Below are 27,852 nucleotides of genomic sequence, written 5' to 3' on the forward strand. Positions count from 1 at the left end.
AAATCACCTGTAAGAAAGCTTATGCAAATTCACCTTCCATTGGCCCAGCAGTGAATTAAAAAAAAAAAAATCTGAAGCCTTTATTGTTCCACTTTCTATCCTGGATCTTACTGGTTTTCCTCTCAGAGTTAAGGAATGGGTATCCCTGAGCGAAGAAGTAAGAAGAGTCATCCTTTCCTCCTCTTCTGTACCACCATCAACACCACCTCATCCTCTACTTTGGACAGGCTCATCTGTACACAGATTTTGCTTGCCCCAAATTTCCTTAGTTAATTTCAAGTTCATTTCAGATGATAACACTTATTTTGGAAAGCAGCATGATAAAGTGGAAAGAAACAGGGACTTTGGAGTTGGTCAGACCAACGTCTAGATCTTATCCCTGCAGACTTATCTGTTCATTAGGCCAGTCTCTGATTGTCCTCACATCTGTCTTATCATCCATGAAGCAGGAATAAGAATACCTCCTTCACTGCATAATTGTCTTAAGCAGTAGGTTCATGGGAGAATGTCGATCATGATGCTTAGTACATAGTAGGTGCTCGGTAGAATGTTTCTTCTTCTTTTTTATTCCCCACACAGCACTTAGTTGAGTGCTATGCTTGGGGAAGGTGCCTATAAACAGCACACGCTTGTTGAGTGAGTAAAAGTAGCCCGGACAGACATGAGGTGTGAGCGTGTGCATGTGCGCGTGCCTGGGGCCAACATCCCAGCAGCCTTGCCCGTAACACTAGACTCTGATCGCCTGCAATGTTCCCAGACTCCACAGGTCTGAGTCTGCTCTGTACAACTTTAGTTTTGAGATAAGATGAATATGTGAGACTCTGAATTCTCGGCTGAGGAAAATTAATTTCTCAGGTGACCTCTGTGCACGTTTCACATAGCCATGGAGAAACACACATGCCGTAGTAAACTAGTGTGGGGCTCCGTCCTCTGATCAGTGGGGGAGTCAGAGGTCTCTACTGCTATGGGCATCTCCCCAGCCTTCCCTGTGAGGGGCCACCACACTTTCCTTCCACAGGCACCAAAACACACAGGGGCTTGCAATGCCCTGAGCCCCACAACCTCCCCCTGAGGCTGTGTGGGGTCCTTGGGACTCTGGTATTGTAAATGGATCGTTTCCTTGCTTGCTGTTTCTATCAACCCTACATCTTGGTTACTGCTTCTTTTGCAAACTTGTTCTTGTCCAAATAGCACCAATGGTATTCAACCCCACCCCACTTTCTAAACAAAAAGCGCAGAAGAAAAACCTTGAAGTATGGAGTTCTATGAAGTATGAAGTTCTAAAGGTCAGCTGCAAAGTTCACCTGGAAAAGTTGGAGTCTTATTTCCACTAATGGCTTTGCAGGATGTTTGTTCTTCCAGTGCAAGCTACTGTTTTATGTCCCTTGATCACTGTGTATCTCATTAGCTTCTCCGTGAGAAACCGGGCTCCCCTTGAACTAAGGCTGAGTTAAGTACTGTGGTTTTGTTTGTTTGAAATAATTAACATGTGTCTAGGAAACAGCCCAGTGTAGTGCTTGGGTTTAAGATGGGCTTGGGCTGCCTTCACTCTGCCATTGATCAGCTGAGTGACTTTGGGCCTCTTCTCTTTGAGTTTTTTCAGTCTCCTTGTCAGTAAGACTGCTGTAAGTAAGATCATGTGTGAATAGCAAAGGAGATGATGTGTGCCAAATGCCGGGCCAAATGACCTGCACACAATAGGTCTTGATGTAGGTACATTGGCACATTCGAGTTACAACCCAAACCCTAAGTCATCAAGGGGGAAGATGGCAGAGCTGTGGCTGGACAGCATTACTGCTGGCTGTATTTTGCTCATTTTTTAGAGAATAGTCTGAACAATGTCAACTTTCATTGTTTTCCAGTACTTTAAATTCTTTTCTTATTCCACAAAGCTGGCTTAATTTTTTTTTAATTTTTATTAATTTTTGGCCACACCAAGTGGCATGTGGGATCTTTGTTCCCCAACCAGGGATCAAACCTCTGACCCCGAAGTGAAAACACAGTCTTAACCACTGGACCTCCAGGGAAGTCCTGGGTTAACTTAAATTGAAACTCATGAATCCATTTGACTTTTGTCAGTACTTCATTTGTCTTGACCGATGGAGTTTGAAATGGCCTAAGTATTCAGGAAAATCGGATCTTTCACCTAGATTCCCAGTGTGGACACATACTAACATGGCCAGTGGTGGTCAAGAGGAGGCAGCTCTCCAGCAGGAACTTGAACTGTCAGACTGCGAGCTCCGTCTTGCCCCAGAGTTGCTTTGTAACCGATGACAGGGCATGTCACCACCTCCCACTGTGGTTGTCTTCGGTCAATGGAGAACCATCGTGCTTAGATAATTGTTTACGAACTTTTCGAGCTGTTGAAACGTCAACTGCTGCCTGCTTGGAAAAGAGCAGTCATTACTATGGATAAGCTTTGCGTTCGGTGGAGGGCGGAGCTCACTGTGCGTTTGTTCCCCGGGGGCCTTCTGCCGCGGAGCTGCTGACAAGCTGGGAGTGGACGATGAAGTGTAGATGGTAACAGCACCTGCCAATTCTGTCCTCACCCCGTGAGCTCATTTAAGCCCCCCTAGGACGTTCATTGTTTGAATGGGTCACACCTTTCATATCAGATGGGAAAAGAAGTCTCTTGAATAAAACAGAAGAGGATGAGGAAAACATTAGAAGTGGCCAAAGCATTAGAATATAAAGTCAGTTCGTATTAGACTTTTCTACCATCTCTACATCCTTTGCTTTTATTCTTTCCCCCAGTAAAAAAATTAGAGGTCCTTTTCTTTCTGGAGCCTCATTATGAAAGCTTACATAGACTTCATGTACCTGGGCCTTGGTTTTCTTATCTGTAAAATGAAGATGGAGGTGTCTTCCAGCTTTTGCATGGTTCTTTGCTTACACAGACCCAAAGCTTTTAGGCCATAAATATCTGTTGATGTGAAGAAACATTAGGACAAAACAGAGAGTCATTTGAGCTTCCCAGGAGCTGGGGGATCATCCGTGTGTACAGTATGATTCTTTTAAACACATTCTCTCAGGACTGAATTTTTCCTTTCCCCAGGAGCTCTGTAAAAATAGTATTTTCTTGCCAGAAACATCAAGGCCTCAGAAAGACTGCCTTCCTTCTATGAACATATTATACAGTTTGTGTTCGGCTCAGGATCTTTTTAACAGGCAGCTCAGCTCCTTTCTGAGAGGCTGACCCTGCAGAACCCCATCTCAGTCCTGGCCGGTGGTGTGAAGCAGGCTGGGAGCTGGTACCGCCCCTCTTCTCCAATGTTTCCGGGGTGAGGTGGTGGTGGGAAGATCACACCACTGCTTCTTTTTCCATTTTACTGTGCATGTTTTTTCAGAGCATTTCCCCTAATTGTCCTCAGGTTGTGAGAACTGGAGCCCAGCAGGTCCCTCATTTCTTTATTTTGTTTTTAATATGTTTACTTCTTTGGCTGCGTCCAATCTTAGTCGCAACACCCAGGATCTTCATTGTGTCCTGCAGGACCTTCCACCGTGGTGCACGCACTTAGTGGCTCCGTGGCACGCAGGATCTTAGTTCCCCAACCAGGATCGAACCCAAGTCCTCTGCATTGCAAGGTGGATTCTTAACCACTGGACCCCCAGGGAAGTCTCAGGCCTCTTGATTCTGTTCACAGCCTGCCTGGTCAGAGGCCATGCAGGACCTCTCAATGATGCCCCAAACCTGCCATCCACACAGCCCCTGCCCTGTTCCCCACAGCACTGTCTTAACCTCTGACCTTCCCCTCATATTTACAGAGATGCTCTTTCCTTAAAATCCTACATAATCTCAACTGCTCTTGGAGTAAGAGTCTAATGTTTGATTATGGAAATTTTCAGTTAGATAGAAAAGTAGAAGAAATAAGCTACCAAAGAAAGCAGAGAAAATAAGCCACAAGGATTTTTTTGCACAACACAGGGAATATGGCCAGTATTTTATAATGACTATAAGTGGAGCATCACCTTTAAAAACCATTCAGAAACTAACCCAACACTGTAAATCACCTATACTTCAATTTTTAAAAAAACTGTGAATCACCGTACTATACACCTGTCCCTGCACCTTCCCCAGCATAACGCTGTCCTCCCGCACAGGCTCTGAAGACTTGTCCCGCCTTGTCTCCATTTGCAGATGCAGTGGCAGAATGTGGAGCACGTTGGTGACCAGAGCCCCTACGTCACCTCGGTCATCCTTCACATTAAGCAGAACGTCCCCATCATCCGTGACAACCTGGCCTCCACGCGGAAATACTTCACGCAGTTCTGCATTAAATTTGCAAAGTAAGTCCTGAGCACCCGCATCACTGGATGGTTCTGAATGCCGTGCTGACCACCAGCATGCACCCAATCCAGACGTCCCCACCATCCAAATAGTTTTTCTGTACCCCAGAGAAACATACTAACCACACGGAATTTGCTGCTTAATGTGGTAGATCACAGTAACAGCAGCACAACCATCCACCCCCCAAGAGAGGCAGAAAGGAGTCGGGGGCTTCTGCCATTTGAACCATGTGGACGTACTGGTACCCCTGCCTGCCCCCAGGTTTGGATAATTAAAATTATTTTTCAGCAGTTTCATGTATGTATTTTGTCTCTCTGACTGGATAATAGGCTTTTGAGGATGGGAACCATGAGTTCTGTTTCTCTTGAGCCTTCTCTTCCTCCACGCCCACAGCTCTCATTCCTGTGGCTGCCAGAGTATATCCACTTGTGGACACCCATGAGTCTAGGGAAGGTACCAGAAATCAGGAAGAGCAGGCCAGGGAGCCAGTCCATTGCCAAGTAGGTGGAGTGAACACTGTGCTGTGTGTCTCCTGCCCGTCCTCCTGTGTGGATACTTCTGGCTTGTTGTTTTAAAGCAGGGAGATGTTTTGGTCCTTTGCCAGTCAGCATCTGGCCATAGCACCGTTTTCCCCAAGGCCGGACACCATGGAGGGTCAGTGCCTCCTCTGACCAATTATCAAACAAGCGTTTTGGCAGACTTCGCAGGGAAGGGCTTCGGGATGAACGGCCCTGTCCAAACTACTGAAGTGAGGTTATTCTCATCCAGGTCCCCAAGGATGGTTTAGGGCTCCAAGTTTCTGTCTTCCCCAGATCTCTCCCAGTTTGTGTTCAACTAAGGCTTTCCCTCCCCCTCACACACGAGCCCCTAAAGAGCAACAATTACGGTGTGGCTTGTGGCCTGAGCTTTAGTTCCCAGTGTGTCAGGAAAGGCTCTAGTGGACCCTCCCAGGAGGCATTAATGTGTGCAGGACAGCAGATGGGCCGGGAGCTGACACCCCTTCCACTCTCAGGGTGCTCATTAGCGCAGGTTAAAAGCCCTGCTGATAAATCACACTGTGACACTCCCCATAACTCCCAGTAGGAACAGTGTCTCTATAAAAATTTACTGTAACCAAGAATCTCCAGTGCGGTTGCACAGGAGCCTGATGGAGCTGATGTTGAAGCGAGGAAGGGATCTGTTTACTTCACTAGTCCCAGTACCAGCTCACCTTCTCTCAATGCCCTTGGCTCTCACATTAAGCCCATATTGGGGGAGCTGGGCATAGGATGCCATCTCTCACATCTGGAAAAGTTTAACCTGTAATCTAGAAAGTGGATCCTTAATTTAATCCATGGTACCCTCTCATCACTGTAAAATCCCAGCTGAAGACCAGAACCTTCAGATGGGGCCTGTGAGAACACACTTCTTCAGCCAAGAGTAGTCACTGCCACCACTGCAAGGGTCTGGAGGAGCCCCTGGCAGTTATCCCTCACATTGCTGGAACTCTTCCCCCAAAGACGTGTCCCTGATCCTTATGTTTTCCCCACCCCTCCCCCTATAGTCCAGCACACAGAGCCAGATGAAGCGCATGATCAAAACCTACTTAGTCTGAAGTACCTTAGGTTATAAACTGTGTGCTGTTGCAGTTAGTTGTAGTTCAGTCTCATCGTACTTTTTGGGCTGACTCCAGTTCAGAGCTGGAAGAATCCATGCCACATAGTCCCTTGCTCTCACTGCCTCCTGATCAGTTAGCTGGCCTTCCCCTAGATCTGACCTCTGGGGCTGACATTTCTTTCCCTCTAACTTTATTATCTCACTATTGGTCTCTGAAGCAACAACAGTCTGCTATTTAGACATCAAGATCACCCCCCTGGTGGAAACTACTGTTTGAACCACAAGTGACTTCCCTCATCCACTCAGTGGGTTCTCCTCCATTCAGTAATGGGCATGATGAGACAGATCTCTTAATAGTGATTGGGAGGAAAAAAAAAAGAGAAGTCATATAAACTTCCTGGTAAAGTCCTGGTACCAAGCCGACATTTAAAAATGATTAGCTGCTGCCATTATTATTTATTGTTCATTCAGCATGCAGCCCCTTGAGCACCCACTGTGTTCCAGCTGCAGAATTCAGTGCTTTGACTAAGTAGACGTGGTCCCTGGCTTCATTTGCCTTACGGTCAAGTGGAAGGAAATAAACATGTCAGCAAATAAGTATAACCAGGTAGGTTATTTATTAGGGTGGAGGTCTGTGGACTCTGCAGAGTATGGTGGAGGGGACTGAGGAGAGGCTTCACAGGAAAGCTGTCCTTGAGCAGAGTCCGGGAGATACATGTGTGTCCTGACCCGCAAGGTGGTGGGGAAGGCATTCCGGGCAGAGGGAGCAGTGTGAGCAAAGGCACAGAGGATTCAGATTGCCTAGAGTCGTAGGATCTGCATGTGGCCAGCCAGCCTGAATCACAAGATACCAGGGCTCAGCGAGATGGGGCTAGACAGTCAAGGAAGGTCTATCTGCAAGAGTTGTGATCAGAGGAAGGTCCTAACCATATTTGCATCTGAAATAAATCCCATTAATGGCTGATGGATTAGAAGTGATGAGGCTGAAGGTTGGGAGACCAGTTAGGAAACAACTGAAAGAGCTCTAGTGAGGAGGAGAAGGGCAGCAGCCAGGGCATGGTCAGGAAGGGTGGGTGTGGGTTTTGAGGGAAGAACTGAGAACTTACTGGATTTCGGGGTTGAGGGCAAGTCTGTGGCTTCTGACTTGAATGCCTGCGCAGAGGAGATCTAGTCTCTGAGCCTGGATCCAGGGTAGGGCAGAGTCTTGGATGTGCTGGGGTGGAGGTGCCAGTGCCATGCCAGTGGGCTCTCCAGTAGGTCTCTCAGAGTGGCACAAACCTTCTGGAAAAAATGTAGAGAGAGCAAAGAGAAAGGCAGGCATGAGCCTGAGAGCAGCTTGTAAAGTGAGGAGAGGGAAGGCTGGCCAGCCTTTACCTCAACCTCCAAATCTTGCTTTCGGCCATGGGCGCTATGTTCTCCTGGTCTTCGAATCTGGCCTGATTTTAGCCATTTCTGGTTCCCATGCCTTCTGTTCAGCAGCAGTACAACTCAGCCTTCCCTACTCAGGGCTCTGCAGGGTTTTCTTAAAAAAAAAAAAAACCCTCCTGACCTGTTAAAATTATCTTCTCCCTTTCCCCAGATGAGCATCATCAATCCACCTGGCCAGGTTGCCCTTCAGTCCCCAGTAAATTTTTTGGAGATTGTGTATTTTGTTCCCTGATCTGACAGTTACTCCCTTAGCAATTATTTCCTATGTTCGCATTTAAGGTCCCATAACCACCTCATGTATATTCGGTTGTCACATCCATTAGGATGTTTTCAGCTACTCGTCATAGAAGGCCTGACTCAAAATGACTTAAGCAGTGAATTTTTAATTTCATGTAACCAAAGTCTGGAGATCGGACAGATCCCAAGATGGCTGATGCAGTGGTTCAGCCATGTTACTAAGGACCCAGGTTCTCTACTGACCCTGCTCTCCTTGGGCCTGGCTTCATCCTTAGAACAGTGGGAAAATGACAGCTCTAGATGTTAAATCCAAATACACAAACAGGCTGAAAAAGAAGAGAGTCTTGCCCCCGCTGTGCAGTGAAGTCCTTCCCTCCCGCTGGCTTGGATCATGTCCTCAAATTGTCAGCACCAGCAGCAGTCACCCAAGGAACCCCATGCTCTGCCTGGCTGAGGCTAATTAGAATCCACCTCTGTTGTTTAGGAGGAATCAGCTTTTCCCCAGCATCCCAAGGCCAGATTTACCTAAATAAAACCAGGGCTTTCATTAGGGGGTGGGGGGGAGAAAAAGAATCCATGCTGGTAGGACATAAGAATATCTACTTTAATTCTCCATTTTCTTCAGAAGGAAGTATAAGAACTTTAAAAAATGAAAAATTTCTGCAGTTCTTTACCAAAGAGAAAATGAACCTAATCCGTCACTTCTTTTTTATCCACAGCTCCTTCATTCCCAAGTTCATCACCCACCTCTTCAAGTGCAAGCCAATCAGCATGGTGGGGGCAGAACAGGTGAGGTGAAGCTGGTATAGGGCTGTTCCCCTCACTTTTACTGTGGATCAGACCACATATTTCTAGTCCAGAGGCACTACGTAATCGTAAAACCACCAGTTTCCCCTGTTTGAGGACAGAATGATGATCTGGCAGCTTAATTCATTCATCCATTTATTTAAAGCATTTTTTTCCATTGAGCACACCCCCTAAGTACCTGGGCCTGATTCTAGGGACAGGGCATACCACAGTGAACAGGCAGACAAGACCTCTCCTTCATGATGTTACACTCTAGTAAGAAAAGACAGATAACATACAAGTAACAGATAAGTCAGAAGATCATTTTTACCTCAGTATGCAGGGTATAAAGCTAGGTTATCTGAAAGAATACCTTAGGAGCATGATATTCATTATATTCTTTATGTATTTATGTGCCACGTGCTTAGCCACTCAGTCGTGTCCGACTCTTTGCAGCCCCATGAACTGTAGCCTACCAGGCTTCACTGTCTGTGGAATTTTCCAGTCATATTTTTATAGAGAAGTATTCTGTTAAAATATTTATTTACCCATTCATTCGGCTGCTTCGGGTGTTAGTTGCAGCACATGGAATTTCCCCTGCATCGCGTGGAATCTTCCTGTTTCAGTACACTGACTCTCTAGTCGCAGTGCGCAGGCTTAAGTAGTTGCGGCATGTGGGCTGAGTTTCTCCACAACACATGGGATCTTAGTTCCCCAACCACAAATCAAATCCATGTTCATGCATTGCAAAGTGAAAGTGTTTTAGTCACTCGGTTGTGTCCTACTCTTTGCGACCCCATGGACAGTAGCCCTTCAGGCTCCTCTGTCCAGGGAATTCTGCAGGTAAGAATACTGGAGTGGGTAGCCATTCCCTTCTCCAGGGAACCTTCCCAACCCAGAGATCAAACGTGGGTCTCCCACATTGCAGGCTGATTCTTTCCTGTCTGAGCCACCAGGGAAGTGTATTGCAAGACAGATTCTTAACCACTGGACTACCATGGAAGTCCCTAAGTATATTCTTCACATATTTATATTCTGAATATTCTCTGTTCTATGAGGAGTAGTGGCTTTAGGCTGGATGGTTGGAGGAGGCACCTCTGAGAGCTGGGGCCGGAGGAGGACTAGGAGAAAAGCATCTGGGCAGAGGGAGCCACAGTGGCTCTCAGTTACTCTGGGTCCTAGTGGCTGGGGCAGAGGCCGCCTACGAGCAACAAGCAAAGACAGGCGTATCTTTTTGTTACGGAGAAGCTCTGTTCACCTCACCCAGCGAGTCTTCCTCCATCAGCCCCACCCTGCTCACTTGAGTTCTATGCCTCGAGACATGTCTACATAGATGGTGCTGCCTCAGCACTGCTGAGTTGAATTGGGTGCCATGGCAGTTGCCTCTGCTCAGATACCACCTGTTCACACTCTGTAATTTGAACAGCTTGAGTTTGGAGAACAGTTTAAGCTCCTTTAAAAACAAACAATAATATTCAGCCCCTAATTCATTTTCTGTTTGTTTATAATTGTTCAAGCCATTTAATTGTAGCTCCTTAATCTTCATACAGATGTAAACAGAAGGCTCAGTTTGCCTTTATTCTCATTATTTTCGAAGGTTTAGTTGTTCTTTGTTTTTAATTGAAGTACAGTTGATTGACAGTGTGGTATTAGTTTTAAGTGTACAGCAGAATGATTCAGTTATATGTATACATATATCTATTCTTTTTCAGATTCTTTTCCCTTAGAAGTTATTACAAAATATTGAGTATGGTCCCCCAGCCCCTAATTATTTAAAAACACTTACTTAGATGCAAACTGTTCATGTACTGATCATGTATGATCCCTTTATATTCATTAAAATAAATCCTCTGTAGACCTTTATTCAGCAATACTGAACTGATTTCAGTTGCTTTCTATATTTGAAAGAACTGTATTTTTAAGTAAGGAGAATATATAATTCAAGGCATTTCCATAACTCCTGCTCTTCCACTGGATTAGTTGACTGGGTGGTGGCTCAGCTCTCCTAGCTCCGTGACTTGCCCCAACCCTGGGCCCTTGGCCGTGCTGGTCTGAGTCAGGCCTCAGGAGGGCGGCAGGTCAGCATGTGCCCTGGTATATCATGGGTCCATCAAAAAATATCAAAGCCAGAGATGTAATACCTGTGAATAACAGGCATCTCTTGAATCTCATAAGTGCTGTATGTTTTATACTCTTTTTGTAAGTGAGTGGCCTTCCTACACTATAGCAAGGCAGTAGGTGTGAGCCTTAAGGTTATGGGCTCCAGAATCACTAAGGTCTGATGCTGAATCCTGTCTCTGCCACCCAGCAGCTGTTTGTCTTTAGACAAGTTACTTACCCTTCAAGGGCTTTAGTCTCCTCATCTATAAAATGGGGATAATCACAGTACCACCTCACAGGGTAGTTGTGAGGATTAAACAAGATAATGTACTGAAGAAGGTCAGCAAGGAGATCAAACCAGTCAATCCTAAAGGAAATCAACCCTGAATATTCATTGCAAGGACTGATGCTGAAGCTCTAATACTTGGCCATCTGGTACAGAAAGCCGACTCACTGGAAAAGGTCCTGATGCTGGGAAAGACTGAGAGCAGGAGGAGAAGGGGGCAACAGAGAATGAGATAGCTGGATGGCATCACTGACTCAATGGATGTGAGTTTGAGCAAGCTCCAGGAGATAGTGAAGGACAGGGAAGCCTGGCCTGCTGCAGTCCATGGGGTCACAAAGAGTCAGACACAGCTTAGTGACTGAATAACAACAGTGCATTGAAGTGCTTGACCCAACATCAGGCACATGGGAAGCCCTCGAGAAATGCCAGCTCTTACTATTAATAGTTTGTTTCTCTGTCAGTGCCTGTCTTCTCACATGGAAACATCTAGTCAATGCTTGACGTGGGCTGTCTGGCTGACCAGCTTAGCAGAGTCAGAAGCATTGTTTCAGCAAACGTCCTGGGAGGTTGTGTGGACTCAGACACTAATCGACTGCGTCTGAGTGTAGAGTTTCAGTGTTTGGAAATCCTTGCCGCTTGCACGTCATAAGCACAGAATGAACCCTCTCCTCGGGAAACAGCAGAATAATGCCCCAGCACGTCCAGCTTCATGAGCACATGTTCACCGGGGACCCTCTGTTCACCTCACTGCTGTGTGTGATGAGAGAGGGCATAGAGTGGTTGCTCTTAGTGGGTCCAAGAGAAGCTTTGGATTCTGTTTCTGGTCTCTAGAAACTAATTTTCTCAAGTCTCTAGAGTTGATGAAGCCCCTGGAACAGAGTTGACTCATTGGGAACATGTTTCCATGAGTTTGCAGCTCTGCCCAGGCCTTGCAAGCTGATTTAGTGTTCAGCAACCATGCTATTTTCATCTTGTCACATGAATCCAATGTCATATCTATTTTCCTCAGATTTTCCTTTCTCTAAAAGAATGTTAAAATAATCAACTCAGACTCCAAAAGCCCGCATCTTCAGAAAAATATCAGTTTGGCCAGTATTCTGCTTTGAGATCTGAATGAGAAAACCATCTGGAAACTGGCTTTTGACTTCATCAGACCCCAGACAAACATGAGTGGGTGGCAGGGGAGCATTGATCTCAATAGGCCCTGCCTCGGGTGAGAGTGGGGAGGCCATGAGTATGAACTATAGGGCATCGTGGCCCTTGGAAGCTCCCCACATGAAGTTCAGGTTTAGCTGGGGTCCATGCTTGCCGGAGTATCTGGGCTTAGAAGCCCATGCAGGAAACTGGAAGTTACCAGAGAGAAGTTCATAGATTAAGACAGATTCTGGGACTTCCCTTGTGGCCCAGTGATTAAGACTTCACTTTCCAGTGCAGGGGTACGGGTTCAGTCCCTGGTCGGGAAGCTAAGATCCCACATGCTTCTCAGCCAAAAAACCAAAACATAAAACAGAAGCAGTGTCATAACAAATTCAATGAAGACTTTAGAAAATGGTCCACATTTTTTTAAAAAATTGTTAAAACTCCTGCTTAAAAAAAAGAAAGAAAAAAGTCTTGATGAAACAGATTCTGTCACAAGTCTTATAGCAGCTGTAATCCAAGTTTAACAAAAGCTGTGAGAGTCAAGGATTGAGGCCTAATCTCAGAGGCCTCTGCCACAAAGGTACTAGATCCTAATTTTAGATTGCATTTTAATACTTGTGTCAAAAATAGTAAAGGAGACATTTTCCTGCTCCTGATTCTTTCCCTGATCACTGTATAAAGTAAATTATTTCTCTTTGGGCCCCAGAGTCTGCCTGAGCAATTGCAAGGGCATGCGGAACTGAACCATACCAGTATTTGTCATGCTTCTTGCTAGTTTGTGATTTTCAGAGAATCTTGTGGGATTTGCAGGGTCATTAATTAATCTTTTGGCCACAGTATGTATGACCAAGCACACAGTAGAAATGGAATCCGTTTGCACAAACTTACAGAGGAAGGAGCTCACTGTTGTGTCAGGAAAAGGACCCAGGGTATTTTTAAGCACTCCTTTGGGGGGGAAAAAGTGTACTAATAAAATTTAATACATGTAAATGACCACTTTTTAAAAGAACAACAAAACCTCAGCAAGCTAGGAATAGAAGAAAATGTGTTAAAGGTGATTTTATTTTAAAAGGGTATATACAGAAACATATGTGATGGTCTACACGGATAAATCCATTTGTCGAAACTGTACAGTTAAAAATTATACATTTCAGTGTATATAAATTTAACCTCAGAAAAATTAAGTGAGGGACAGGGAGTGGTTGCAGCAGGGTTTCCCAGCCTCTGCACTATTGACATTTGGGGCTAGAGAAGCTTTTTTGTTGTGGGGCTGCCCTGTGCATTATAAGATGTTTGGCACCATCCCTTACCACTACCCACTAGTTGTCAGTGATACCCTGCCAATGTTGACAACCAAGAATACATCCAGACATTGCCAGATATCCAGGCCGGGGGTGGGAGGATGAACTAACACCCCCCTCCCCCAGCTGAGAGCCAGTGTATTGTAGGCATAGATGAACTGAGATGAGCATGTGAGAATGTCTCTGGTTAATACAACTGACTGCATAAGGAGTCACTGTATTCTGTTTATGTCATACATGTTTGAAACTCTCCATAATAACAAGATTTTTTTTTTTTAATGTAGTGGTCCACCCTCACATAATACCCATTTTAAGTGATATCCACAATTAAATTTTGAGAAATGACACAAAACTCAATTAGTGCTTAAAGTAAGTTCCTTCTAGATTTTCTGATTATGGAATGTGTGTTCAGAAAAGCTAAACTTTCTCCTTCCCTTTTTTTCAATGTACTGTGTATCTGCACACTGTAGAGCTTTCTCCCCTTTGTTCAGCCCTTCTCTATTTCTAAGGAGCTTTTTGAATCTCTTCACTCCCTAACCGCTCACTTTTCTCTGTCTTGTTAGCTCTGGCCCATCTTGACTTTTATGAGACCATCCTGTCCACCGAGAACTTGAAGCCTCCTCTATCACTCAGTCGAAAAGGGGCCTCCCTTTGTGCCACACAGAGCAAAGAGACAGGCACAGCCACACTCCACAGGGGTTTATGCCCATGGCAGGATCATCAAGGTCCTGGAGATGGGAGGACCGAGCAAGCTCATGAATGAAATGAACCGGTTAATAGGAAAAAAAACTGCTGTAAACATCACGCTTAATGGTCAAATATAGAAAGATTTTTCTCTTGACATTAGGAACAAGACAAAGATGTCTGCTGTCAACATTTCTGTCCCATGTTGCCCTTGAAGTCCGGGCCAGGAAAATAAGGCAAAAAATAAAATTTTAAAGAAATAAAAGGTATACAATTAGAAGGGAAAAAACAAAGCTGTCATTTTTCACATTTTACAGAGAACATGACTGTGATTGACAGTATCCAGAAGAATCTATAGACAGACTATTAGAATAGAAATTTAGTAGGCGGGGGCCAAAAAAAGGTCAGTATTTAAATTATTTTCAATATTTGTATATACCAGCAACAAACAATTTAAAAAATTTTAATGAAACTATATACAGTAAAATCTAGGTGGTAATAAGTATTTTTAAAATGTGAGTCTTCTACACAAAAAATGATACAGTATTAAGAGATATTAAGGAAAATCTTTAAAATGACAGGAAGGTCCATGTTCATATGTTAAAAGACTCAATACTTTTTTTTAAAATTTTTGGTCAATATTTTTTTTTTAAATTTTTGGTCACTCTGCATGACATGTGGGATCTTAGTTCCCCAGCCAGGGACTGAACCCATACTCCCTGCACTGGCAGCAGAGTCTTAACCACTAGACTTCTAGGGAAGTCCCATGAGCTCAGTATTTTTAAAATGTCAATTCTTTCAAAGTTATAGATAGAGTGAAATCCCAGCAGGGGTGGGATGGGTGCTTGTGGGTGTGAATGTAAATTGATAATCGGATTCTAAAAGTTGGATGGAAATGCAAAAGACCAGAAATAGCTGAAATAACTATTAAGAAAGAGAACAGAGTTGGAGGATTTAAACCTCAAGATACCAGGGCTGCTTTTAATGCTAAAGTAGTTAAGCACACAGGGACAAATGGGCCAACAGAAAGGAGTGGAGTTCAGAAATTGACCCACACGTACACAGACACTTGATTTATGGCAAAAGCAGCCCTATAATTCAGTTGGGAAGGGATGGTCTTCTCAGTAAACAGTGCTGGGTAATTGAATATCCACGTGGGAAAAAAATTAATCTTTATTTTTTGTAAGGAATTTTTTGATGTGGGCCATTTTTAAAGTCTTTGTTGAATTTGTTACAGTATTACTTCTGTTTTATGTTTTTCTGTTTGTGGAAGTCCCGGAAAAAAATTAATCTTAACCCTAACCACACACCATATACAAAAGTCAGTTCCCAAAAAAACAAATCAGTTCCAGTGAGGATGTGGAGAAATTAGAACCCTCATACACTGCTGGTGGAAATGCAAAATGCTGCAACCATTTGGGGAAACAGTTTGACCATTTCTCAAAATGTTAAACATGGAGTTACCATATAACCCAGCAATTCCACTCCTAGATAGAAACCCAAAAGAACTGGAAAAATGTGTCATGTAAACCGTTGTACACAGATATTCAGAGTGGCATTATTCATAATAGCCAAAAAGTAGAAACAACTCAAATGCCCATCAGTTGATGAATGGATAAACAAAATGTGGCTTAATCTTACAAGGCAATATCATTCAGTTGTAAATAGAAATGAGGTACTTACTCATGCTGCAACATAGATGAGCCTTGAAAACATTATGCTAAGTGAAAGAATCATAGACAAAAGGTCACAGAACGTATGATTCCATTTATATGGAATGTCCAGAGCCGGCAGATCCGCAAGACAGAAAGCAGACTACTGGTTGGTAAAGGCTGGAGGAGAGGAGGGAAAGAGATGCGATTGCTAATGGCCATGGAATTTATTTGTGGCATGATGAGATGTCTGGAACGGAACAGTACACTTTTAAAAGGTGAATTTATCTCAAAAAAAAAAAAAAAAACCCAACTCCAGGTGGATTATAGCTCTGAAAATGAAAGATAAGACAACAAAACTTCTGGAAGATAAAAGGAGAATATTTTTATGACTGTGGGTTAGGCAGAGATCCCTTAACAAAACATTAAAAGTACTAATCGTAAAAGAAGAGATTATTTGGAGTACTCAAGGACTTGTTTTTGTCAAAAGACCAGCCAGAGTAGCAGATGATATTTGCAATATATGTAACTGACAGAGTACTCATATTCTAAATATATCCTTTTAAAAATCTCTAACATATCACTTGTGTGGAATCTTAAAAGGAAAAAAAAAACAAAACTTGATTTCAGAGAAACAGAAAATCGAATGGTAGTTGCCAGGGGCTAGGGGAAGCAGGAAATGGAGAGACGGAGGTCAGAGGGTGCTTTCTGACTCTCTGCGACCCCATAGACAGCAGTCCACCAGGCTCCCCCGTCCTTGGTATTCTCCAGGCAAGAACACTGGAGTGGGGTGCCATTTCCTTCTCCAATACATGAAAGTGAAAAGTGAAAGTGAAGTTGCTCAGTCGTGTCTGACCCTCAGCGACCACATGGACTGCAGCCTTCCAGGCTCCTCCACCATGGGATTTCCCGGGCAAGAGTACTGGAGTGGGGTGCCATTGCCTTCTCCAAGGTCAGAGGGTACACACTTTCAGTTCTAAGGTGAGTAAGTTCCAAGGACCTAACGTACAGCATGGTAACTGTAATTAATAATACAGTGTGATGTACTTGAAATTTGCTGAGAGTAGATCTTAAGCATTCTTACCACATACGCAAAAGGAGAGTTAATTATCTTGATCTTAGTAATCATTGCACAAAGTGTATGTATATCAAATAATCACCTTGTACACTTTAAATATATGCAGTTAAAGTGTATTTGTCAATTATTCCTGAATAAAGTTGAAAAATGTACTTTAGAAAAACCTCAACAAATCAATTAGAAAAAAGATGATCAGCCAGTAGAAAAGATGGTAAAAGACTTGAACAGGTGCTTCAAAAAGAGGCTCGCCAGTAAGCATATTAATTGTCTAGGGAAATGTAAATTAAAATCACAGAATCAGAATGGCTAAAATTAAAAAAGACCAAGAATACCAAGTGTTGGTGAGAATGTAAAGCAACTGGAACTTTCAGGCATTACTGATAGGACTGGAAATTAGTACAACCAAACTGGAAACCTATCAGACAGTCTCTACTAAAGCTAAACATGTGCCTACCCCTTGATCCGGCAATTCTACGTAGATGCTACCCCCAGAGAAATGAGGGTGTGTGGCCACCAAAGACATGTACAAGAATGTTCATAGCAGGTTAATGAGCAGCAGGCCAGTCCTGAGGCACAGAGGGCAGAAGAGTGGTAGCCTTTGTTGGGAAGGAAGAGCGTTGACTGGAAGAGAACCCGAGGAAGCCTTCTGGGATGCAGATAATGTCCCAAGTCATCTTTTTAATTTATTTTTTTAATTGAAGTATAGAGGACTTGAAGTACTGCTGCTGATGTCCAGCAAAGTGATTCTGTTATATACATGTACATATACATATATAAAGATTATATAGTCTTTTTCATATTCTTTTCCATTATAGATTATAATAAGATACCGAATATAATTCCTGTGTTATATAGTAGCACCATGTTGTTTATCTATTTTGTCCATAGTAATGTGTATCTGCTGATCCCAAACTCCTAGTTTATCCACCCCCCCGCCGCCCCCACCTTTCACCTTTGGTAACCGTAAGTTTGTTTTCTATGTCTGTGAATCTGTTCCTGTTTTATAAATAAATTCCTTTCTATTGAATTTAGATTTCAGTATGTATAAGTGATATCATATGATGTTTGGCTTAACTTCACTTAGTATGATACTGTCTGGGTCCATCCATGTTGTTGCAAATGACAGTATTTCATTTTTTTGTGGCTGAGTAGTATTCCATTGTGTGAACGCAACATCTCCTTTGTCCTTTCGTCTGTTGTGTTTGTTTTGGAGTATAACTAGTTTACAGTGTTGTGTTAGTTTCTGCTCTGCAGTGAAGTGAATCAGCCGTCCCTCTTGGACCTCCCTCCCGCCTCACCCCCATCCCACCCCTGTAGGTCATCACAGAGCACTGACTTCATTCATTGGTTGATGGGGAAATGTCTCGTGTCTTTAACTAGGCAGTAGGCTGTATGTGCTGTGCTGTGCTTAGTCGCCCAGCCATGCCCAACTCTTTATGATCCCATGGACTATGGCCCACCAGGCTCCTCCGTCTGTGGGAATTCTTTAGGCAAGAATACTGGAGTGGGTTGCCGTGCCCTCCTCCAGGGGATCTTTCCTGGAGAATCAACCCAGGGATCAAATGCAGGTCTCCCACACTGCAGATGGATCCTTTGCTGTCTGAGCCACCATGGAAGCCCCATAGGGTGTATATATATGTAATAATTTATCAAGCTGTGTACTTGGTCTTTGTGTACTTTATGTATGAAAGTTATGCCTTTAAAAAAAAAGGAACGAGGAAAGAAACAAGACATGTCCTCACCTTGGCCCACCTATTCCTCATATCCTGAACTGTTTCTTCCACATCACCTCATTTAAAAACTTAGTGTTATATAAGCGGCCTTTACCTTCTAGGAGTGTGCCTTTATTTTGTCTGCTCAAAGGTTCTATCACTGTGATAGTCATGTTGTCTCCCAAGAGGTGTCAGAGCTTTCCATTAATGCGCGATGACCCTTCCCAGGCATAGCATGCTGGCCAGCTTTGCACCCCAGTAGCCCACCAACAACATGAGCCATATCACCCCCAAAATTTTTCTCTGAGGCTCAGCCAAATTTGGCTGACAGCCACCTCTTGCCCAGTGCCTCATGCATAAGGAGATGAACTTTTAGCTATTTTCAAAGATGAAAGCCAACAGATTTTCATGATAAATGGGCCATTTCACCTTCATTTCCCACGGACAGCCATGAAGTCTGTCGGACTAGCTCCCACCTATTCTGACTGCATTACTTCCGGTAAAACCTGAGACCAAGTTTCCATCTGTGCATCTGTCTGGTGAGGAGAGAATTTTACTGTGACTGGCCAAGAATTGAGAATGTCCTATCTTTCAAAATATGGGAGATACTAGAGGGTTATGTCTGGTTCATTCAAAACTCTTCCTGTCACTTAAGACTGTACAATTATTTATGCATATAATATTCTCTGGGAAGTAGAAAGTACAGAAAAAACAGGAAATATCCCCATACCTTTTTAAATAATCATTGATTTTTTTTTCCTGCTAGCAGATAATGCTAAGACACAGCTTTGATTTTGACAAGACGCTGAAATTCTACTACATAGAAGATAAAGTTGAATCCTTTCTAGGCCTCAGATATTTAATAGCATACTATGAAAAAAGAGACAGAAAAACATAGTTCCAGTTAATAAAAGTATAGAAAATAATGTCAAGAATATCAGCTTCCCACTTAGCTTAGTCAGATCTTAACATGGTCCTATATTTGCTGTAAATCTTTTTCATATAAATTATAATTATGGCTGAAGTCCCCTGTGGACCTACCCTGCCATGCCTCTCCCTCCATGCCCAGAGATAATCACTATTCTGATTTTGATTTTATCATTCCCATATGTGCTTTGATAAGTTACATGTGTGTGCATCCAAAAACGATATATAATTTTGTTTTGCAAATGTTTAAACTTGATACAAATGGTACTGTACATATCATTTCCCCAGTTGCTTTTTTTGCCCAACATAATAATGGTTTCTGAGACTTATCTGTGAGATATAGGTGTTTGAGTCGCTTACTTTAACTTCAGTGTCATATTCCATTGCCTGAATATAGCGCTGTGTGTCTATCCATCCTGCACCATTGATGGGCATTTAGGCTGTTTCCAATCTTTTGCTTTTACAAACAGTGGATTCAAGGAACCTTTTTTGACATGGGCAAGAATTTCGCTAAAGGATATGAGTACTGTGTCACAGGTTATGCACAAATTCCACTAGAAAATAGTACTGAAATTCCCCCAAAGTGCTTCAACCAGTTTATAATACCGCATCCTAAGTGTGAGTTTCTTTGCACTATATGTGTGCCAACACTTGGTATTTCGACCTTTTTACTTTTGCCTTTCCGATGAGTACAAAATGATACACAGTTGTGGCTTTGATTTGTGTTTACAGGGTCGCTAGTGAAACTAAGTTTCAGGAGCCTGGCGGGCCACAGTCCGTGGGGTTGTAAAGAGTTGGACACAACTGGGCACGCACACACAGCATTTCACAGTCCTTATGAGCACTGGTGTCGCCACTTTTGCAAGGTGCCTGTTCAAATCTTTGCCCCGTTGTTGGTATTGTTTTTACTGGGGTTGCTGTTCTTTTTCTTACTGATTTTCAGGAATCAGATCTTTTCAAATTCTTATTTGTTATCTATATATCTTTGGTGAGGTAGCTGTTAAGATCTTGGGCCCATTTTTTAGTTGGATTGTTTTCTTATTGCTGAGTTTTTCTTGAAAAATCTTTGTATGTTTTAGATAACAATCCTTTATAAGATGTATCTTTTGCAAATACTTTCTCCTAATCTACAGCTTACCTTCTCACCCCCTTGACATTGTCTTTTGGAGAGCAAACATTTTTCATTTTAACGAAGACCAGTTTATCAGTTATTTCTCTAATAGATCATGTCTTTTTTTTTAATTTATTTATTTTTAATTGAAGGATAATTGCTTTACAGAATTTTGTTGTTTTCTGTCAAACCTCAACATGAATCAGGATACATGTATCCCCTCCCTTTTGAATCTCCCTCCCAGCTCCCTCCCCATCCCACCCCGTCAAGGTTGATACAGAGCCCCTGTGTGAGTGTCCTGAGACATACAGCAAATTCCCATTGGCTATCTATTTTACAGATGGTAATGTAAGTTTCTAATGGATCATGTCTTTGGTCTTATATCTAAAAAGTTATCACCATACCCAGGGTCATCTAGGGTTTCTCTTATGTTACCTTCTAGAAGTTTTATAGTTTTATGTTTTACATTTAGGCCTATGATCCATTTTGGGTTAGTTTTTGTGAAGGGTGAAAGGTCTATGTCTAGATTCCTTTTTCCTTTTCCTTTTTTCTTTTTTTTTTTTTTGCACATGGATGCTCAGTTGTTCGAGCACCGTTTGTTGAAAAGACTGTCTTTATTCCATTGAGTTGCCTTTGCTGCTTTGTGAGTGATCAGTTGACTCTATTTGTGTGGACTGTATTTGTGATTGTATTTCTGGGCTTTCTCTTCAGCACAATTGATCTATGTGTCCTTTCACCTGTACCACACTGTCTTGATTACTTTATTATAAATCTCATCTTGGGACTTCCTGGTGGTCCAGGCAGATTTTTAACTACTAGACCACCAAGAAGTCCCAAGCTCCTGATGTTTAAATTTGGCTCAATCTCCTACGTCCTCACTAGCATCCAGAGAAACCCAAAATAGAGCAGTATGGAGTTACCATTTTTTGCCTGTTCAATAAGCAGAAATTTTAAAGACATTTGTAAGGTTCTTCATACATATCCTGAACTGCTTTCTAAATGGAATGCAGGGGATCTGGGTTTGATCCCTGGTCTGAGAAGATTCCACATGCCGCGCACCACAACTACTGAGCCCAGGCTCTAGCGCCCTCAAGCTAGAATGAGAAGCTGCTGTAATGAGAGCAGACACCACACACCACGTGCCCACACACCACAACGAAGAGCAGCCCCCTGCTCGATGCAACCAGAGAAAGTTCACACACACAAGTGAAGACCCAGTGCAGCCAAAAATTAAAATAAATTTTAAAAATGTTTTAATATCAAGAAAATGTTATTTATCAGCGTGAGTACACTAGGTGTTGTGCCCATGTGAAGTGGCTGGGACTGTTCTGTTCTCTTCCCTCAGCTACTGCTGGACACGCACTCCCTGAAGATGGTCCTGCTTGATCTGCCTTCCATCGGCTCTCAGGTGGTGAGGAAAGCCCCGGCCAGTTACACCAAGATTGTGGTGAAAGGCATGACCCGCGCAGAGATGATCCTCAAGGTGGGACTTGTGTCTTCTTTAGGGTTTCAATTAAAAGGGCCTAGTTACCTGACCGCTTATTTGAAGCAGTACTGAGTACTAGTCTCAAAAAGCACAGGTTAGACCTATTCCCATCAGTCCCAAAAGATTGTCTGCATTCTTTGACTGGACCAGACTTTGGCCTCATCAGTTATTGTTGAAAGTCAGTGCAGTGTTGCGGGGGCCGGGGTTGGGGTCAGTAATTCTGTCTGACAAATGCATTCTTTCTTTTAATGGGATTCTCTTGTAATAAGATTTGGCCAAGATTGGAGGCTGGGTGGCATTGTCACTCAATCAGCCTCCAGTCAGGGTCTCTCTGCTCTGCTTCTCTCTGTTTCCCAGCTGTCAGTTCCTCCCATTCTTGGCTTTCTAAGCTCTGCCACCTTATAGGAACTTCGAACAAATGTCGCATAGCTAATTCTAATCAGCAAATGGTTTTCTAAAGACCCATTTAACAAAATATATGTGGGGTGATGATGCTAAGAATGTCTGAAGCCTTGAACTCCTGCATCTGATTTCTACCTGGACTTGTCGAGTGGAGAGGGAGCCTACTGGGGAGGGGAGAGAAGGCTGGAGAACAAATGGAGCTGTCAGGGGATGCTCTTAGAAGGCCAGGGCCTCCAGGCCCTTCAGGTCAGTCTGCAAGCAGAATGGCTCAAATGATGGAGGAGTGGGGAGTCACGGCGGGCCCTGATGTGGCTGGACCAGGCGAGGGGCCTCCACAGACCTTGGGCTTTGACCTAAGGAAACTGAAAGCAGCCTAATCCATTTCTTCCCCAGCTGGTAGTAAACCTACTGGAGGAAGAAAACCGGACCCCCACAGTGAAAACCAAATGACTATGAACACAAGGGTTTTGATGCCAGGGCTCTCCTGCTGGTGGCACATGAAGTTGTTGCTGCTGTTTAGTCACTGAGTCGTGTCTGACTCTTTTGCGACCCCATGGACTGTAGCCCACCAGGCTCCTCTGTCCATGGGATTCTCCAGCAAGAATCTTGGAGTGAGTTGCCATTTCCTATTCCAGGGGATCTTCCCGACCCAGGGATCACCTGCATCGACAGGTGGATCTTTACCAGTGAGCCACCAGGGAAGCCCTGGTGTGTGAAGTGGATGTAGTTATATGAAGTTCCCGATTTTAAAGTCTTGGAAACACTGAGGCTGTTGTGGAGTTTTTGTTCTTGAGAAAATCTGCTTAACTCAATGCTTGTTGAGGCCATCCCTTGGGAACCAGGGCTTCCCTGTGGCTCAGCTGGTAAAGAATCCGCCTGCAATATGGGAGACCTGGGTTCGATCCCTGGGTTGAGAAGATCCCCTGGAGAAGGAAAAGGCTACCCATTTCGGTATTCTGGCCTGGAGAATTCCATAGACTGTATAGTCCATGGGGTCGCAAAGAATCAGACACAACTGAGTGACACTTCACTTGGGAACAACGATACGTCAGGACAGAAGGAGCAGGTACCAGAAACCCAGGAAATGTCCCAGACAGGGGGCCCTCCAACACAGTGTTTCCTGTGGTCTTGATATTTTAAAAAAAGACACCTGGGACTCCTCCCCAGGCTCTATGAATTAGAATCTTCAGAGGAGAGACATAGGAATCTGTATGTAAAAAGCAATTCACGTGACATTTTTTATTTAGCAACCTTAGGAAGCATTGTGGTGGTGTTCAGTCGCTAAGTCATGTCTGACTCTCTGTGACCCCATGGACTACAGCACATCAGGTTTCCCTGTCCTTCACGATCTCCCGGAGCTTGCTCAACCTCATGTCCATTAAGTCAGTGATGCCATCCAACCGTTTCCTCCTCTGTTGCCCCTTTCTCCTCCTGCCTTCAATCTTTCCCAGCATCAGGGTCTTTTCCAATGAGTTGGCTCTTCTCATCAGGTGGCCAAAGTATTGGAGCCTTAGCCTCAGTCCTTACAGTGAATATTCAGGGTTGATTTCCTGTAGGATGGACGGGTTTGACTGGAAGCATTGCTGTAACTGGATGCTGAGATGAAACAGGCTGTCAGGACATTTCTGGAGAAGATGCTCTGCTGCCTCGGATCATAAACGTGTCCGGCAGGCCTGACTCTTCTCTCTCCCTCACAGGTTGTGATGGCCCCTCACGAGCCGTTGGTGGTATTTGTGGACAATTACATCAAGCTCCTGACAGACTGCAACACAGAAACCTTCCAGAAGATCCTAGACATGAAGGTGAGCTCAGCATCTTGTCCTGTCCCTGGTTGCATCCTTCTCACACCCCGTGACTCACTGGGGGGTGGAGTACAGGTCCCTGGGGGTCCTCCTCAAAGTCCCTCTGCTGGGCCCAGGCTGCAAGAAGCCATTTGAGGAGGGGGAACCAGGGCCCGTGACCATGCCCCCCATCACCTCCTGATGGCAGGTAGCTGGGCTTGGCGGGGCTGCGAGAAGAGGAGGCCGCCCTCCCGCATCCTGCTGCCTGGCCACTTGCCCTCTCAGCCCTTTCTCTCCTCTCCTTCTGTCTTTTCTTCCTCCCCTGCTTCTCTCCCAGGCTACTACCCAGGGCTAATATCTCCCCTGGAGAAAGCACTAATCCTCAGCCTAGTGAATACCAGATACTGCACTTGCCCTTGGGTCGTTGGGGGCCAGACCTGCCATCACCCTCCTTTGTCTCCACCTCAGGGGCTGAAGCGGAGTGAGCAGAGCAGCATGCTGGAGCTCTTCCGCCAGAGGCTCCCCACCCCGCCCTCAGGACCCGAAGGCTCCAGCTCCCTGTCCCTCCTGGCTCCAACTCCAGAACAGGAGTCCTCGCGCATCCGCAAACTGGAGAAACTGATTAAAAAGAGACTGTAGGAGCACCCAGGGGGCACTTTTCCCCCTGGCCGGTGAGCCACCCACAACCGAATCCCCGGACGCCCCTCACATCTCCTGTGCTCCCCAGATCCTCAGATCATCAGTCCTGAAACTTCCTGGGATGTTTGGGTCATTCCTGGGTCGCTCCCATGCCTTGTCTTAATTCCTGCCTAATGGGAGAAGCCAAGTAAGGACTGGAGGCAATCTCTGATTCCTGTAGCAGAGGCCACAGTGGGTAAAGACGGTTCCCGGGCTTCACTGGCTGTTCCCCAGCTGCTCCCGACTGCTCCGGTCGTCACTGACTCTCTAGCCTCGCCCGCACGGTCCTGCCCTCTATGACTGTGGCCCTGTTCCCTTCCCTGTTCTGTCCTAGCACTGTGGGCCAGAGAGCCGGGCTCTCACAGCTTCCCCCACCTGCAGCTGTTGGAGGTGCCCTCTGCAGCCAGACTCCTAAGAGATGTCCTCTAGGTTTGGCTCTAGGGCTCCAGTGATGAAATGGCAGATGATAGATGTGGTGGAAGAGAGAGGTGTGGCCTTTAGCTGAGCCCTATGAAGAAAGGATGGCTAAGTAAGAAAAGTGCAAGGGGACTTGTGGTCCAGTGGTTAAGACTCTGAGCTTCCAGCGCAGGGAGTGTAGGTTCGATCCCTGGTCAGGGAACTGAGATCCCATGTGCCATGTGGCCAAATAAGAAAATAAAATAGCGAGAAGTAAACCTTGCAGCCAAAAAAAAGAAAAATGCAGGAAGAGTAGGGAGGAGCACAGTGGGTCTCCCAGGAGGAGTAGGGAGGAGCACAGTGGGTCTCCCAGGCAGCTCAGTCAGCAGGTTTCCCTCTGCCCAGACAGCCATGGTGCTGCTCTGGGAAAGTTATCCAGCCCATGCTAATTGAGGTTAATGTTCTCGTCTCACTCCTGAAAGGAGGGGGTGACGGGCCCATCTCCAGGCAGCCACTTTAGCCGTCTGTCATTGGCCCGGGAAGCTGGAAACGCCAGTGGACTCCCGCACCTGGTTCTTGTCACTCTTGGTGTTTACAGATCCACACTTCTTTTTGTGGTTCATTCACAAGGAGTCAGTTTCTGGACATCTCCATAATGGCATTGAGATGTCAAGGCAGTTTCTCCTCCACCACCACCAGCCCCAGGTGGTCACAGCCAGAGAAGTTGCTTTCTTGATTTATTACACTGTCAGTAATCTCCAAGGAGCCAACAGATGTCAGTAGGAGTTACGTTAAGTGTCTTGTTGATGGGAGCTGAATGCTGTGTGTACGTCCTGTACAGACAGAGCCTGTTTCTCCATTGGGGGTCTGCATCAGCATCACCTGAGGCCCTTTTTATTTTCACAAGTACAAATGCCTGGAGGTTGTGAATCAGTCAGTCTGGAAGCCTGGAGTAGCGCCCAGCATACAGTTGTGAAAAGTTCCATTATGATTATAATATTTACTCCTTATGAAGAACCATTATAATAGGAACTTGCTTTATTGAAGATTTCCTATTGCACATTTTCACAAATGGGTATTTTTTTTCTGACTGTAAGCAAGTGTAATTACTGTATAATTAACCTGGTACCCAGACAGTAAAAATGTTTTTTTGCTCATAGCCAGCATCTTGAATTTTGAGTTTGTGTTGATGGAGGGACCACGGCAGAAATCATGCTGTCCCCATCCTGACTAGGATTCTCCTTTGTTTTGATGACTAGGCCCTAAACGGAAGATTTATTTATTATTGTCACTTTGAAATAATATGTATAAAGGAGCCCTCATTGATCAAAACAGTAGCTAACAACTCTGCTGTTCAGCTAAATTAGACATTGTACTGGCTCCTTCCCTCTACTTTCTCTAGACTTCAAAAAAAAAAAAAAAAAGAAAACTTTGAAGTTACCTTATGTGGTGAAAATAAATATTGGTAATTTATAATTGATAAAGAGTTCTCTCCTGTCTTTACTGTGGCAACTCTTCCGGATTGCTGGTTAGAGGTGCTCAGGCTGGAGAAAGTTCTGTTTGGATCGTAATCGGGAAATAGGAACCACCACAGACGGGTATCTTGACCTCCAAACTCAGTTCTGGGAATTGAAGCAACTACCACCACTCCTCCCTCTCTTGAAGAATAAAGACCCAGTACCCAGGGCTTTGCCTACCCCACCAGAAAAGGGTGCCGACTTTCTCACACCTCAGGTGGCTCCTCGGTACAGACAGAACAAGACCGAAAGTCAGCTTCCAAGGACCAGTGTGACAGTGACGGGCAGGCAGGGTGAGTGAGCAGGAGAAATGGGGGATGTGATAGCAGCCCACCCTGAATTGCTGTTGGACGAGGAACCCTAGTCCCCTGTTTATGGAACGCCAGGGAAAATGCCAGAAGTTCACAGCTGGAAATGAAATTCCTCTTGCTAGCAAGAAAAATCTCCAAAATAACCAGCTTGCTTGAGGCTGAAAGCAAGTGTTTCACACTTCTCGTCCCCTCCAAGTCAGATCGCTAAAAATAAAATGGTTAGGACTGCACTGGGCCATTTAAACAAGAGTCCTGGAAACACAGACACACGAGATGCTGGCATGCCGAAAGAGTACTGTGAGTTTTATACAGTAAAGGTAATTTTCCAGTCTCAAATTCCAATATGTATCAAAATAGATAAACCGCCCCCCCCGCCCACCTTCCCTGGACCCTCAAGGTTCTGTTCTGTACCTTTGGGAGATACTGATCTGCTGAAAGTAAAGGGATTGCCTTTTTGTCTAAATATCATTCCTTTTCCCCATCTGGAAGTGATTTCTTGGTGCATTATTGGAGCATAAAATATTACAGTTAATTAAAGCATTACTGGATGTCACTTGCTAGGATGTATTTCCTTACTGTTGACAGAAAACAGAACGGACTATAGTAAAAAGTTAGCACGCCCAAGAAGCCTGGGCTCCCCCTCAGCATCTGCCCTTCTCCCTGGTGAAGATGCACCCCTCTCCTGACAGCCTGAGGAAACAGGGCACAGAACCAGGCCGTGGTGCCCATGGGCAAGGTCCTGGCATATCCACAGATGGGGAAACCCTCTGTGACTAGGCATAAAGCATCCTGCTTCTGATTGGGAAGCCTCCTTGTGCTCCAGATTCCTATCCCATTGACTTGCCCTCCTCCGCCCCATGGTTCCGGTCTCAGCCTGCTTGTCCATGTGACTGCCAGCGGCTGTCCTGCGCACAGTCTGCCTGTTTCCTTAAGAGCTGGGTGGACATTTTGCAGT

The 27,852-nt window shown here is 44.6% G+C and overlaps 1 protein-coding gene across 1 annotated transcript in view; it reads left to right on the top strand.

Moving 5' to 3' along the window:
• The window catches only part of VPS53 (VPS53 subunit of GARP complex), a 124,331-nt gene extending 97,778 nt beyond the window's left edge, over positions 1-26,553 (top strand). Inside the window, 5 exon segments of the mRNA XM_012185438.5 lie at positions 4,139-4,287; positions 8,269-8,338; positions 21,672-21,809; positions 23,912-24,016; positions 24,464-26,553. Of these exon segments, the coding sequence (XP_012040828.2) occupies positions 4,139-4,287; positions 8,269-8,338; positions 21,672-21,809; positions 23,912-24,016; positions 24,464-24,634 (633 nt within the window). The 3' untranslated portion in view covers positions 24,635-26,553.
• Positions 26,554-27,852: the final 1,299 nt, after the last annotated feature.

The sequence above is a fragment of the Ovis aries genome, chromosome 11, assembly GCF_016772045.2.
Source record: "Ovis aries strain OAR_USU_Benz2616 breed Rambouillet chromosome 11, ARS-UI_Ramb_v3.0, whole genome shotgun sequence".
NCBI classification, from domain to species: Eukaryota; Metazoa; Chordata; class Mammalia; order Artiodactyla; family Bovidae; genus Ovis; species Ovis aries.